The sequence below is a fragment of the Varanus komodoensis genome, unplaced genomic scaffold (genome assembly GCF_004798865.1).
Source record: "Varanus komodoensis strain SLA01 unplaced genomic scaffold, ASM479886v1 scaffold324, whole genome shotgun sequence".
NCBI lineage: Eukaryota > Metazoa > Chordata > Lepidosauria > Squamata > Varanidae > Varanus > Varanus komodoensis.
Genome location: NW_025335807.1, coordinates 8,745 through 24,268, shown reverse-complemented (window position 1 = coordinate 24,268; position 15,524 = coordinate 8,745). Strand labels below are relative to the sequence as shown.

Genomic DNA, 15,524 nt, shown 5'->3' with positions numbered 1-15,524 from the left:
TGTCTTTTACTGTAAAAAAAATATTTCAATTTTAAACAAAAATAAAAATTTAAACTGGGGCATACAACCAATGAAGTTTTCAGTGCAACTCTATTTTTTTCACTTCACTGACAGTTTAAACTTAGAAGCATCGTTCTAACGGCAGAGCAATTTCATCTTGACTAATATTCGAACTCTGGTTCATTTGAAGTTAGAGATGTTCAAACTATGAGGCACCACTGTACTTTATTGGTTGATCGTAATTGTGGTCATTTTTAAACAAACTAAACTATGGTTTCTGAAGCTGGCTTGTATAAAATAGTCATTATTAGTGTTAACCACAATTCTGGCTGTGGACAATATGACAGGCTGCAGCTAACAAACAAACTGCTGGTGACCTGGAGGTGATCAGGGATGAGCGTGTAAGCCCAAGGCTCCCTGCAGCTGGTGCACTTAGTGCTATGCCATGGTCTCACGTGATGTGTAAACCCAGCCTCTGACCTGTCCAAGTGTGAAAAAGGAAGAGCAAATCAACTTACCTGGCATTAATCACATGTGTGGAAATAGGCATGATTCTGGTGGCAATCTTTTTACCTTTTGGTGTGCAAATGCACAAAAGTTCATTATCTAGAAACTAAGCATACCAGGATCCTATGAAATTCCTCCTCTTTCTTTGTCATCTAGAGTTACATTATCATAGTGTGAATAGTTTATAAACTTTCTGCCTCAATGGGAAATGCATCATCTTTATACACAAGACTTGTTCCTCCTGTCTTAAGAGTCATAGTTCCTCCTAGCCATAAGAGTAAAGTGCTGCTTGCTGCAAGAATATGGATACTTGCGCCTCAAGTCAAATGTGCTATAAGAGCTCCCGGATTTGTTCAGGACTTAATACAGTTCTGTGATGGTGGATTATATTACTGATCATATAATTTGATTTACTGGATTTGTACTGTGATGTTTGGGCAGGGAGCTCAGGACATGGGGATATTTTATTTTAATCCCTTTAACAACCTTATGATGTAAGTTCAGCTGAGGGATAAGGCCAGTGCAGACGTAATACTGTCTGTCCTTTAACTATTAAGTTAAATAGGTTATAAATGGGAAACTATATTGTACTCTGCATTTCCTGCAAGCCATAATTAGAATTGGCCATTATATAATGTTGACTGTGGTTAATGCTAACCAGCACTTCTTTCTGACTAGGTTGTTGAAACCAAAAACCCTCTCGTGCATGATAATTTAGACATAATGTTCCATAATGACTAACCATGGACTGCAGGGGATGGAGCTTGCATCGCTTAGCCATTGCTGGGTGCTGCATTTCTGCCAGCCTATAGTGTGACTTACCCAAGCCACTTGGTGAGCTTTCTGGCTGACTTGATTTGGAGCAGGTGTCCCTGGCTCTCAGTTCACTGTACCATTTGGCTCCATTTTATGTTAACAAACACAGCTGAAATACATACGTTGTAGTGCTTTGTGTAGTATTTCCCATTAACTGCTGAAAGATTGACCAGCCAGTTTAAAATGCTTTCTGCATAAGTATTTGTTACTTGTACAGCATTAATTCCGAAATCCATTCTTCAGGTTATATGCAGGTCCAGAAGTGGATATCTGGAGTAGTGGAGTTATCCTCTATGCTTTATTATGTGGAACCCTTCCATTTGATGATGATCATGTGCCAACACTTTTTAAGAAGATATGTGATGGTATATTTTATACTCCTCAGTACCTGAATCCAGCCGTAATTAGCCTTTTGAAACACATGTTGCAGGTGGATCCCATGAAGAGAGCTACGATCAGAGACATAAGGTATCTCTCACCTCATCTTTCAAATATAGACTACAGTCCTAATTCTAAATATCTGCACTAAATATCTGCACCTTTGGCTTGAAGCTGTCCCAGTTTGATTATACCATTTAACTATGGTTTGACTTCATAGGAAAGACTCTTGCATCGAAGTGTTCTTCTAATCCTCTGGAACAGCCACTGATTTGAATTAAGTACAAGTTATGTTGGAAACAGCCCAAGGTTTGATCTTGACTTGTTTCAGTACACCAAAGTTCAAATCAGTCTCCCTCAACGTGGTGCTCTTCAGAAGGTTTGAACTTCTGGGGCTGGTGTGAGCTGAAAGCCTAAAACATCTGGTGGGCACCAAGGCAGGAAAGACTGGTTGGGAATAGGAAGCGCAAAGCTTAGCAAACCCAGTCCTGTGGCTCTAAACTAGAATTTTAGCCTAACTAGCAATTCTGTATTACGATCTTATATTCACATTGTAATAGCTAAAATCCAACTTGTCTTGTATTGCAAGACCAGCAAAGTATAACTTCATAATCCTTTGATGCAGTACCAGATTGACTAATCTCAAATATTATAATAATTTAAAAAGTATTTTTATGTAATGTAACTAATTCCAGTTTCTCGGTGGAGGTTCTTGAAATCATGTTTAACTGCTTGCAGGAAACCTTTTTGCCTTTGGATAGTATTTTTTTTTTTAGTTGTTAAAATATAGCAAGTTTAGATTACTATCCTGATTCTGAAACTAGATTTTATTATGATCTTATGCACACATACCTGAAACTTACAATAGTACATAAAACAGTACAATAAAATACAATGGGGAAAATATTTAAAAAATAAAAAAATAAAAACAGCTGTGAGGAATGCCCCTGTAAATGAAAAACATCGATTACTGACTGAGTCATCCAGCTCAACATTGTCTATACAAAGTGGCAGCAGCTTTCCAGAATGTCAGCCCAGGGACTTTCCCACCTCTTTCTAGGGTTACAGAGATTGAACCTTAAAACCTCTGCATGGAAAAACACAGGCTTTATCCTGAGTTACAGCTCTTTCTCTTGTATTCACTTGCTTTGTATTCTGAGCAAGCTAGGCACCTGATCTGGGACCATCTTCCTCCCTGGACATCTGATCCTACATACAACTGAATCACTAAACTCTGTTCTAGTGGTAACTTTGAATGAATAACCTGTGGCAGCAGGAGCAATGCAAACAAGCCCCGCTTGTTTTTTTGTACCCAACACCTGGATAGAGCTAGGGAGAAAAGAAGAGGCAGGAGGGGAATTTAGTAACCCTCACATCCAACTTGTGCTTCAAGCCACTTTAAACGAGCTTTAGAGAAATTGGGCAGCAGTTCACATCTCACATACAGCTCTGCCATTATCACATCTAATTTGGTCCTGGAAGGGGTTTCATGAAAATCCTTCTGAGACTACGCAGCTGCTCTGGTAGCAGTGATCGACAAGCCACAGACAACCACAGTCCGCAAACTTCTCAGCTCTCCTAACCAAGAATGGCCTGAGATATTTTGCTGGCAGGGGATGGACACAATAGCACATCTGAAATACTGTGAGAATGAGAAGTTTACAGAATGAAGGAAAGTTTAAAACTGAACAGTATTCTAAATGCACTTGTAATCACTAAGGCTGTACCCAATTCGGTAGGCCTTGTTTCTGAGTAGTTAAGTATGGATTACAGTGTATGTTAATTGCTTTTTCATATCTGTCAGAGGTGATACCTCTGAGGCTAAGAGAATGAGTCATCTGTGGATGGAGAACTGAAGATACTATATACTTCGAATACTATGTTACTTCTGACTTTCCAAGTCAGTCTTTAAGTAAACTCTACAATATTTTGTTTGAAAAAGGCTTACTAAACAAGAGAATGCCTGTTTTTAAATGACTGGGTTGTCTCATATCTAGGGAACATGAATGGTTTAAGCAAGATCTTCCCAAGTACCTCTTTCCTGAAGACCCATCTTACAGTTCAACAATGATTGATGATGAAGCCTTAAAAGAGGTCTGTGAAAAGTTTGAATGCACAGAGGAGGAAGTTCTGAGCTGCTTGTATAATCGAAATCATCAGGATCCTTTAGCAGTTGCCTATCACCTAATTATAGATAACAGAAGGATAATGAATGAAGCGAAGGACTTCTATTTGGCTACAAGCCCACCAGATTCCTTTCTTGATGATCACTTCTCCCGTCCCCACCCTGAAAGAGTGCCATTTTTAGTTGCTGAAGCACCAAGGCCACGCCATACGCTTGATGAGTTAAACCCGCAGAAGTCCAAACATCAGGGGGTCAGAAGAGCTAAGTGGCATTTGGGGATCCGGAGTCAAAGTCGGCCAAATGACATAATGGCAGAAGTTTGTCGAGCAATCAAACAATTGGATTATGAGTGGAAGGTGAGAATGTTTAAATGATTTTTTTTTCCTTTCCACAGGGTGTGTTATAAAATAGAACCCACGGAAACATTTTCATCAATTACGGTTTTGGTGTTCCTTGATAAAAATTAGAGTGGAGTTAACTTTCAGTTTTGTTTCCTAGGTTGTAAATCCATACTACCTGCGTGTTCGAAGGAAGAATCCCGTGACTGGCACGTATTCCAAAATGAGCCTGCAGTTATACCAGGTGGACAGTAGGACGTATCTACTGGATTTTCGTAGCATTGATGGTGTGTAAAGTTGATTATTTGCATGAAATCTTGTAGACTGAAAGCCCATGTTACTTTAAAGACTTAGCAGTGATGTCATCTTCTGTTTTATTCAAGGACAGGGATCCAGATCCAGGTGGGAGTTTAACCTTTCCACCTTTGCTACTATCCCAAACTAGGGGACTGTGCCTCACCTTATACTACCACATACTGATTTATTAAAGCAAAGGGATAACTGGAAATCTATATTCCAGGCAGAGGGTGTATGCAGATTGGAATCACAGCAAGTAGGAAAGGTTAATTGCTTCTCCCCTACACTAGGGCCCTCATCTGCAAACCAGCACTTACTCAAGAATTAAAGGAAAAACACTATATTTTCAAGATTATAAATATGCTTTGGGCCTTACTTACGCAAAGAATGCTTATTTTAGAATTCTTACTGTATTTTATTCTTCCATCATATTTGTTATTGTTATGCCAGATTTAAAGATGTGGGTTCTGAGGCAGCTTAAGACACAGTGGAAAGTTATGGCAGCAGGTTCAAGGCAGATAAAAGGAAGTACACATTTTCCACTTAAAATAGTGCTCAAGGAAGCAAGCAATAATAAAATACAGGTAAAATGTCATAATTAAAGTATAATGCAACTTAAACAGAGTTCAGCATTACCACTTGTAGTGATTGATACTGGGCATGGCTTGCATGGAAAGAGGTATCAGGGCTAAATGGAGACTCCATGACTGGGTTAAGAGAAAACAGTCACTCACGCTCAAGAGTTGAATATGGGTTGAGTGTGGGTTATCATGTTGTCTCAACCAGGCCACAGTAACAAGCCATGATTTGTTAACCCTGAACAACCCATGAAAGAGGTTTATTATTGTATTGTGAACTGTGGGTTGTTTGTGGTTAACAAATCATGGTTTCTTACCACATTTGCATTCAGACAACATGATAACCTGTGTTTTAGAAAAACCCACACTCAACCCATATTCAACCCTTGTGTGGATTGTGTTGTCTGAACCCAGCCCATGTTTAGAATCCATGTGCTTCTAAGTACCAGATACTGGGAACAAATGGGGTGGCCAACACCATTGTAACCTGCTTGTGAGTTTCCTGGTTGGCCACTTGTGGAAGAAAAATGATAAGCAAAATGAATAATGGGTTAATGTAGCAAACAATTTTAATGGAGTAGGCCACCCCCTCAGTTAATGGGAGTAGATAAATATTGCTCTTGATCCACTGAACCAGATTGGCTTAGCCTGGTGACCTTGATCCACTTGTTCTCAGAATGCTTGCCTTATTTCTCCATGTACCACATCTTCAATTATATAGTCATGTCAGCAATCCTTTAAAATGTTCCTTTTCTCTTTCTCTTTTAACATTAGAGGAAATTACTGAAGGAAAATCGGGGACTACCACTCCCCAGAGGTCTGGCTCTGTGACTAACTACAGATCTTGTCAGAAGGATTTGGACAGTGATGCTCAAGGCAAATCCTCTGATGTGTCTCTTACCTCATCGGTGACCTCGTCCCTTGACTCTTCTGTCGTGGAGTTAACCCCAAGATCAGGGAGCCACACAATAGAATTTTTTGAGATGTGTGCAAATCTTATTAAAATACTTGCACAATGATTTGTAAGATTGGCTTTTTTTACAGCAATAAGCATGCCTAAAAATAAAATGAAATCATAGTCAAATGCTTCCAATTATAATCAAGTTACAGTTAACTTTGGCGCTGAGAAGACTAGCCACATTGCAGTTTGCACAGGAATTGAACATAAATTTAAAATCAGTCTAGACCTCTTAATGTAACAAAGCAAATGATTATTAGACAGTCCACTGGTGTGATACAGGTACAAGAAATGACAGCCTTTTTGAGCAGAGTTTATTTTTCATTGTGTACATGTTGGGGCTTTGTGGAGTATTAACCATAAGGACCTTTTTGTAGGTTGTCTTTATATTGCTGATTATATATTCCTATTACAGTATAAGTGGTCACTTGCTCAATGAGGGGTCCATGAAGGTAACTTTTTGGATCCCAGTTTTTACTTGCACCCTGCTCTATCAGTATAAATGTTCTCTTTGTCAAACAGCACTTCAAATATCCGGCACTTGTCTCATGTGTTCGCCAGCCAGTGGTGCACATCGGATGGGAGAAGCTAAAGCAGTTCCAGTCTGGCTTTTTACCGATGTTGATGTATTGTGGCAAATCCCAAGTCAAAATTCTCATGGGTTTGAATCCTTATTAGATACAGGAGTGAAATTACAATGCCAAATAGACTCAGTAGAAGCAATTTTTGGTTCAGTACTGAGAAATGAATGAAGAAATGGGCCAGGTTCAGAAGAACCCTGGAACTTGTTCTGTGAGCCCACCCAGATGCTTAGGGCATGGCTTTTCTCAAGCCACTGCTGCATGTGCTGAGTTTAAGAACTGATTTGCCCCATGGCCTGCTGTTCAAAGGTGGGGCAGTGAAAAATTCCATTGTGCAAGCATAAGTCCTTTCCATGAGCCTAAACAGATGCTTGGATGTAGGTGTTAGTTGAGGATTAGAGGGAGCACAGCTTTCCAACCTCAGGCAGCATCCAGTCTATCAAGATGAGAAAATACTTGTGAGATTTACAACTATGCAGATTCACTGGCCTGTATATCATGCTGGTTGTTAGTAAGCAGCTTCTTGCATGTTGTTATACTGTGGATCCTGTGCCTGAATGCAACAAGCATGCAGCTGATAGGACAGCCCAAATGGATTTGTTCACACAGTTCCTGAGCATTCCGTGTTTCCTGTTTTCATACAGCTTTCGTATACAGATTTTTTGGCAAAATTACTACCCATTCTAGTAATGGGTGATTTGGATCTTGACTATGTTGCATAATCACTTTTTTACACCACTTTTTTATACTGAATTAAGATTTGTAAAAGTAATGGAAAATTTAAGTAGCTTTGGTTTGGTTTTGCAATGTACAAAAATCAATTGGTTAGAAATGAGTGAGCAGCGTTGGCTAGAAGAAACCAAGCTTGCTTTTGGTAATTTATTGCAAATGTTCACATAATGCTCCTCCAAAAACCCTGGCATTTTTATTGGACAAGGAAAATGTGATATAGATTAAATAAAAACAGAGAAGTATATCTGGGGGAAATGCCTATTTCCAATTATTCTTGCACAAGTTAACCATGGTTAGCACTATCTCTGGTTTGCTGCCTTAATCTTAATCCCAAACATACAAGACCATGTTCACAGAGATTAGTAAACCCACATTCCAAATAATTCTGGGTTATTGTGAATGAGCTGCATGGTACTGTACGCAGCATGTTCTTCTCCATATTCCTCTACCAGCTAATACCAACTGCTGCACAAACCAGGATTTTTTTAGTGTGTCGTTTCAACTGGCTATCCTAGCTTGTTGGTACAAACATAGCCCAGAATTTCAAAGGATGGTTTACTCTTAGTTTATAAGTTATGATAAGTTTTGGAACAAGGCAAGAGCCACAGTTCAGACAACATGCTATACAAATCTTTCCTGGTTTGTTTAGTCACTGTGCTAGAAGTAAGGACTAAACAGGTTTTAAGTACTTGCTTGCTTGTGATAAGCCAGGTTTTCCAGAATGCTGGATTAGTGTTGTGTGCCACCAAGTCCACACTGAAGCTATGGGGTTATCAAGGAGGCACTACAGTGATTCATTTTCTCCTTGCAAGCAGTGAGGCAAGGGGAAACTGTTACTGTGGCTGATGCTTTATAAAAAGTTAATGCAAACTCACTGCAGACAAAGGTTTCATCACCCTAGTTTGTGGCCAGCCCTTCTATGATTTGAGTATTCAAAGGGTTAAGGAAAATGAAACCATGGTAAGTGCTGTAGAAGTACTGGAGCATAGCATGTGTGGATGGCAGAAAACAGAGCTCTCAATCTTTCATTTCCATGGGAATATGGGAGTGGGAGAGGTTTCCACTGGATTGTGCCAGCAATGAATTAAGGAAGCAGGTGACAAAAATAGTCATCTGTATCTGCTAAGCAAGTTGACACTTGAGACTAAGGTTGCACTGAATTAGAAGAAACATGCAGTGGCCTATGCTGGTATCTGTTGCATTAATGCAGGGCTTGCATTGTTTGTTGGTATTTTAACTAGGCAGATGCTAGACCTTAACTATTGTGCTACCTTCCAAGACCCATAAACTCCACAGTCATAGTTGGAATCTTGTCCCATGCTGGGCTTTCAGAGTCAAGAGACATATAGTGGTCTTCTCATGTTACTTTCGGAATGTAGCAATGTCTTTAGAATGGAACCTGGGTAGAAGTCCTTAATGTGTACTCCAAAAGGAATGTGAGTGGAGGGTGGGTGGCTGGGTGGGGGGAGCTTAAAAGGCACCATTTGATATGTTGTACTACTGTAATACCGTAAGAGGGGTTGTCTTGGGGGACCAAGTAATTGTCCTGCCTTTTTAATTTACCAAAATTAAAAATAAACATACTTTTTATGTCTAGTTCTGCTGCACCGATTCAATAATTGTGATTTATTTTAGTAATGCTGTGTTAATCTTGAAATCGTTAATATTGCACTTTGGAAATAGCATGAACGCACACTATACCCTGCCACCCTTTTATTGCTGGGTAGCCTCCTAGGATGTGTTCAGTAACCACAATCTCTGGCATTGGCAAACATCAGACTATAGTGGGCATAAGCCATAAATCCCTCTGCTGTACACCACCATCTATTTCTGTAGGACATGCAGCCCAACTATATGCATGTTTATACTGAAATCAGTCACACTGTGTAATAGGACTTTACTCCTAATTTTTTATGGCTTTAGAACTGCAGCTTTGGTGGAACTCCTGTACAAGACTCACTGAAATGGATGGAAGGTGTCTGCCAGCAGCATAGGTTGGATCACATCCAGTGTCCTTGCACTAGAAAGTTACATGGTGCAGTAAACTTTAATCTTGATATATTCATTTTTGTTCAAAGCCACCAGGCTTTTAACTTTTATCTTGGGATATGGAGGTTAAATTATGTAACAGAAAGCTACGGTTGTCTATTCTTGAATGGTCAGTTTTAATTTCTTTCTTAAATAGCCTTTGGCCATTAAATGTTCCCTTTTCAATTTTTAATGCATTTTTTCATAGCCAGGGCTGTCCAGTATGTACTTTTCAAGCAAAAAAGCCTCTCTCTCTTTTCATAAGCTTTTACAGTAAAATACTGATAGTAACTTCTTTTATTTTTTGAATTGTTACATTAGGAAATAGCAATAGATGGTCCATACAGAGGAGCTGTTTTATGAAAGAGGCACTGTGAAGAAAAAGGGCTTAACATGATCTTCAAGAACTAGGCATAGGGAGCATTGTATAACTGGCCAAGTACCTTTTTTTAGTATGTATCGGTTTCTTCAAGTTTTATTTCAGTGGTAAAACCCTTCAAGTTACATTTTAATTGCAGTTCATAATTGATTGGGGAGTGGGTGGGAATAAAACTGTCCATGTGCAATGTAACTTAACACTGGTAAGAAGGTAGATGTCCATCTTTATGGTGCAATATTTCCAACAACCAACTTTTGTATATGTTCTGACATTTTTTGTGTTTTAGTACAAGCTTTGAGAGATTTACATCTGTCAATTGATTTTACCATTGTATAGCTTAAATGGATTATCACCTTTCAAACAAGATGTGCCTACTTCTACTGCAGATCTCTTTCTCTCTCTCTCTCTCTCTCTCTGGCAATACTGAATGAAAAACTGCTTGTGATAGCTGTATATTACTTGTTACTTTTAACAAACATTAAATTGTATGCAAGTAAATATATTTGATGTTTTCCTGTGTACGTGGCATCCTAGCTTCCTTTGGCTTTATGTCAAATGTTAATATATTGATAGCATGGGAATTTGCTAAGCCTTGTTAAAACTTTAGAAAAATAATAGAAGTATATTCTACACCACTGAGTAATGGTAGACAAGTTTCCTGAAAGGCAACTTCCTTGACATTGCTGGGTATATAGTAAGTGCACATCAGGATATTCAGTTCCCTTTTCAAAGTCAGAATTCTGTAGCTATTTCTGAGATTCTCTCCTGCCCTGATTTAATTTTTCAGTCACTCTCCTGCCATCAACCTGGTGCTACCTCACTCTTGTGGATGGTCCAGCTTAGGTTACAATAGGATACAGTGGTTTGTGATAGGTTGGGGAGATTCAGGTACTAGTCTCTGTGCAAACTACTGGGTGACTTTGGGCCAAACTTTCAGCCTAACAGTTGTGAGGATAAAAGGAAGAGGTGGTGAGGGTTCCTTGCAAGAGGAAAAATTAAGGATATGAATGTAATTCTAAAATAACAGTATCCATGCTAAGAAGATTGTTATTTGTAAATGTTTCTATTGCACTCCCTGAAAAGCTGAGACTGCATAGCAGATTTAGATCGCTGCTGTGTATGTTCGCACAAAGGCAACCCTGTTTCATGTTCAAAGAGGTTAACTCCCAAATAAGCAAGTGCACATTTGTGCTGTAGTTAATGATCACAAGGTGCAGTTGTAGACATGTCCATCTAGGCATGAACTTCATTCTACACAGTGGGTATTAGGATGTAAGCTGAGGGAAAGATGAATACATGATTGCTAAAGAAAACCCATTCGTGTGTTTCTCTGTTTTGCAAAAAAAACAACACCTCACCAAGTGCGGTTTTAACTCCGTCCCTTTAACAAAGTACTGGGCTGGGGGCGGTGTAACATTTTTGACAACCCATGCCCTCCAGATAATTAGAACTACAACTCCCAGCATTCCTTGATTATTGGCCACACTGGCTTGGGCTCAGGAGAGCCGAAGAGCCAAACATCTGCATGTCTTCCAATATTCTGTATTAGTCCTCCTTCGAGCAGAGCCATTGACTCGAATAGCGCTGGATACCCTTATATATCTAGTCTGCATCACTTCAGCATATTAACAGCGCACCTGCCTCTAGCGAAGCCGCGTCTTGGACATTACCGAGCAGAGACTTCCGACCTGAAGCGGCCTCCTCCCACTGTTTTGATCGGCAGTCAGCCCCCGTTACACTACATTACCCAGCATGCTTTGGAGCATGATACCCGCATAAACAAATCAGAGCGACACCCTCGCTAGGCCGGGCGCTGTAGTTTCTCCGTACTACTTGGCTGTCGATACCACAGAGATAGAAAAGTTTAGAGTGACAAACCGCTCCAAACGCAAGGTAACGCAGAAGGCGTCTTAAGATGCTGCCGCTCTTCGGCTTCGCATACTGAACGGCTCTATCCTTGGTATTAAAAGTTGAGCGGGAGGGAACACGGGTTTCGCTCTGGACCGGAAGCTTCTGAATGGATAGCCATAGAGGCCGAAATCCAAACCGTCTACTTCTGGTTTCTCCGCTTCCGGAGAGGCGGGGCTTAAGCCAGAGGCAAGGACAGCGAGAGAACTGGAGAGGGGGGGTTTCAGGTAACTCTTTGCCCTTTTTTCTGTGGGGCGCTGCGCCCCACCTGTGAATAGGGAGAGGCCTAAATACCTGCCTCAACCCCGCGATCCAGCTGGGAAGGCCTTTTAAATGCCTCCTGGTGTGGTTGCTGCTTACTAATCACCCCAGAAACGGACAAGGGATGACACTGATTTGCATATAATTTGCCTATGGCAGTGTATAAGTATAGGTGCAAATGTAGGCATGCTCAGTATCATTTACATAGAGAGTCAGTACCTCTCCCCGTAGTGTGGAGGACTGTGACCCCGTGACCTGTTGCCTTGCTTCTTCGACAGGCCAGGCAGGTGCTGCTGCTCGAGGCCCAGCTCTTGCTTCTGAGGGTGCCTGATCCTGAAGTTGGGCTTGGGCTGAACAGATCTTCAGATGAAGGGTAGCTCCAAAATAGAGAATTGTCTGGAGGGCTTTCAGACAGAGGCAAGCTGGCCACCTTAGGAGTTGGTGGGTGAGGAGTACAACCCCGCTCCACAACTATTGGCCCTTCTGAGATGCTACCTGCTAAATGGGGCCTTGTGTTCAAGAGGCTGTCTCCCTCTGGATATCAGTTGCTCAAGTCACTGGCCCTGATGAGTCATCTTCGCTAACCCGTGATGGCTAAAAATGTGAGACTTTCCATATTCAGAGCTGGCATACTATTGGACCACCTTGAGGGGAATTGGGGGTGCAGAAGGGATGAGGCACTGTCTTCAGATCCTAGTTATGAAAATGTTTGGAAACAGGGTTCTTGATGGCCCCAGGGCTTTTCTTATTTTCACATTCCTGTTGGAACATAAGATGCTCTATGTATCTGGTCCTCTGAATGCAAAACACTCATTCACACTTCCCTCTCATACCACATTCTTTAAGGAAAGTATGGAATACGTACTGCTTGGCTCCTGTGAAGTGCCCCTGCTTTACCATTTTCAATTCTTGGTCTTCAGAACATATGAAGAGCCATGCTCAGTCGGACCAAGAGTCCATTTAGCGCAGTCTGTTCACACAGCGGCCAGCCAGCTGAGAAACAGGCCAGTTATGAGTGCAAGAGCTGCCTCCTGCAGGTGGTGCATGCAGGCATACTGCCTCTTATACTGGAGGTAGAATTTTTAATTATTACATTACATTTTATCCCACTTTTCTCCCTTTTTGCAAGGACTTTCAGGTTTCCTCTCCTCTCCCTTTTCTCCTCACAGCAGCAAGTTGCGGGGTGGGGGTAGATTACCAAGAGGCAGCAGTACCAGACATGCACCCGTAAACAGTAGGTACTTCATGACTGAATAGAGACTTGAACCCAAATCTCCTGTCCCAGCCAGCACCCTGATATAGCCCTTCAGAACCTTATTCAGGCTACCTTATTCAGGAATAAGGCTACCTTATCCATTGGTAGCCTTATTCAGAGCAGTCAGTATAGGCTCCTCTAATGTGCAGCTGTCCATCCTGCTTGCCCTGCACTGTTCATGCCATCTTCCTTTTCCTCTGTCACGGCCAGAGTCCCTCAGTGGATAGGATGGCCTTAAATGCTTTTTCCTTGAGGAGACCAGGTTGGGGCTTTTCTTTCACTCTGCTCCCATGTCGCTCACGTTTTTCACTGTGCACTGAGATGCTTCCATATTATCGCCTGTAAGTACTGGTGCTACAGAAGATGTGGATCTTGTCATAGCAGATGGATGAACATGGTGTCCTTCAGGGGTGACTGTCTGAGTTGGGAGTTGGGGGCACTGTACTGCAGTAGTTTTGCTCCTACTTGGAAGGCCATCTCCAGAAGGTGGTGTCTGGGGAATACTGTTCAGCCCCATGGATTCTCCATCGTGGAGTTCCTCAGGGGTCTGTTATGCCCCCGTGCTGTTCACATCTACCTGAAATCACTGAGTGTGGTTATCTGGAGTTTTGGAGTGCATTGCTATAAGTATACTGATGATACAGAGCAATGTTTCTCCTTCTCATCATCAGCAGATGAGGCTGTAGATTTGCTAAGCCCCTGCCTGGCTGTGACCATGAACTGGATGAGGCTCAACAAACGTCCAGGCAAGACTGAGATGCTGTTGGTGGGTGGTTCTCCTTACTGGCTTGGGGATGTTCAACCTGTTCTAGATGGGGTTGCCCTCCTCCTGAAGTAGCAGGTTTGTATCTTGGGGGTGCTATTTGATCCATCTTTGACAATTGAAACTCAGGTGGCATTGGTGGCTTGGAGTGCCTTCTGCCAGTTTCAGCTGGTGGCCCAGCTATCCCCATATCTGGGCAGGGGCAGCCTGACTTCAGTAGTTTTGGCTTTGGTGATTTCTTGCAATGCACTTTATGTGGGGCGTCCCTTGAAGACCGTTCAGAAGCAAAAAAGCTGTTCTTTTGCACAGCTGATGCTTTGGATTGGTTTGGACAGCCTGGACTCTTGTATCACCACTTAAAAACTTATGTGATATATCTATAGCTTCTAAGAATTAATGTCTCTGTGGATACTTGAAAATTGAGGAAGCCAAAGATTAGGAATGCCAGGCTCTGCCATTTGTTTATGGTTGTTTATAGAAATGTGGAGGTGAAATCTCATAAATTCCATTCAGTCTATGCTTTGATTTCATTTTAGGAGGGCACATTTGTTTATTTTTGCATATTGATCTAAAAATTATAGATCTTTGCCAGGATTTAATTACAGAAAGTAGTCCTTTGTTAAGTAGGTTGCCTCATTATGTGTGTTAGTACAAGTTTCAATTGTAATCTGCTAAATTTCATGTAAATACAGTATAGTGAAAAATTGGTTGAAAATACCTTGCTTCTAGTGTTGTGAAATGGCTTCCTTTGGGTGGAAGAGGAAGATTGGTGAGAAAGTATCCAAGGTAACATCTCAGCAATTTGAAGCTCAAGCTGCTGATGAGCAGGATCTTGTTGACAGTGAAGAGGTTGACTGGCTTCATGAAGCTAAGCGGAAGAAGGGAGTTCTGGAAGACTGCTTGGCCAAAAGTAAAAGCTTAAAGGATGAAGGTGCAATTTTGGCTGAAAATGGAAGGTACGGATGCTGCTTTTAATTTCCCAGGATAGCTAATTCTTTTTTTTTTTTTTCATGTGCACACATGATGTTTCTAATTAGATGATGTCTTTTGAAGCATACTAGCTTCAGTAAATCTGCAACTTGCCAAGATCTAATTTAGATTCTTCTGACTGATTAATGCCTCCCTGCTCATTCCACTCCCCCGCCCCATGGCACTCCATTCCTGTTAAGTTTCAGAGTTAGAGGTGTGTCTGCACTAACCTTAGTACTAACCACAGTCATCACTAAACCTTGCTAACAATGCTAATCTAACCATGGTTAACGGTGAGATCAGTGCAGAAATAACACTACCCCTAGTTAGGTATGGAACTGAAAGGGAGAGGTTGGGAGAAAGTGGAGGCAGCATTGCAGAAGCCTCTGTGGGCCTGCTCCTGCTTCCTAACCAGGCTGTGTCACTTTTACACCATGGGGCAAGGGTTGCTTGCCTTGACAATTCCCAGTCGGAGTCTGAACATGCCAAATGGTGCTCAAAGGCACTGCGGCTCATCGTGCGTTAAAAATAACCCTTGGTGAAGTGTGGTGTACAAACAGCATCACTGGTGAATTCCTTCTGAGCCCCGCAGCCAGCCATTCATCAACACGTATTCTCTTGCCACAGTATTTAACAGTCTCTTGCCTGACA

At 41.5% G+C, this 15,524-nt stretch overlaps 1 protein-coding gene across 4 annotated transcripts in view; it reads left to right on the top strand.

Moving 5' to 3' along the window:
- The window catches only part of PRKAA1 (protein kinase AMP-activated catalytic subunit alpha 1), a 29,273-nt gene extending 19,037 nt beyond the window's left edge, over positions 1 to 10,236 (top strand). For all 4 annotated transcript variants that reach the window (XM_044438514.1, XM_044438515.1, XM_044438512.1 and 1 more), the window contains 4 exons: positions 1,567 to 1,791; positions 3,699 to 4,182; positions 4,325 to 4,451; positions 5,814 to 10,236. In XM_044438514.1, coding sequence (XP_044294449.1) covers positions 1,567 to 1,791; positions 3,699 to 4,182; positions 4,325 to 4,451; positions 5,814 to 6,058 — 1,081 coding nt within the window. In that variant the 3' untranslated portion in view covers positions 6,059 to 10,236. The remainder of the gene's footprint in view (positions 1 to 1,566; positions 1,792 to 3,698; positions 4,183 to 4,324; positions 4,452 to 5,813) is intronic.
- Positions 10,237 to 15,524: the final 5,288 nt, after the last annotated feature.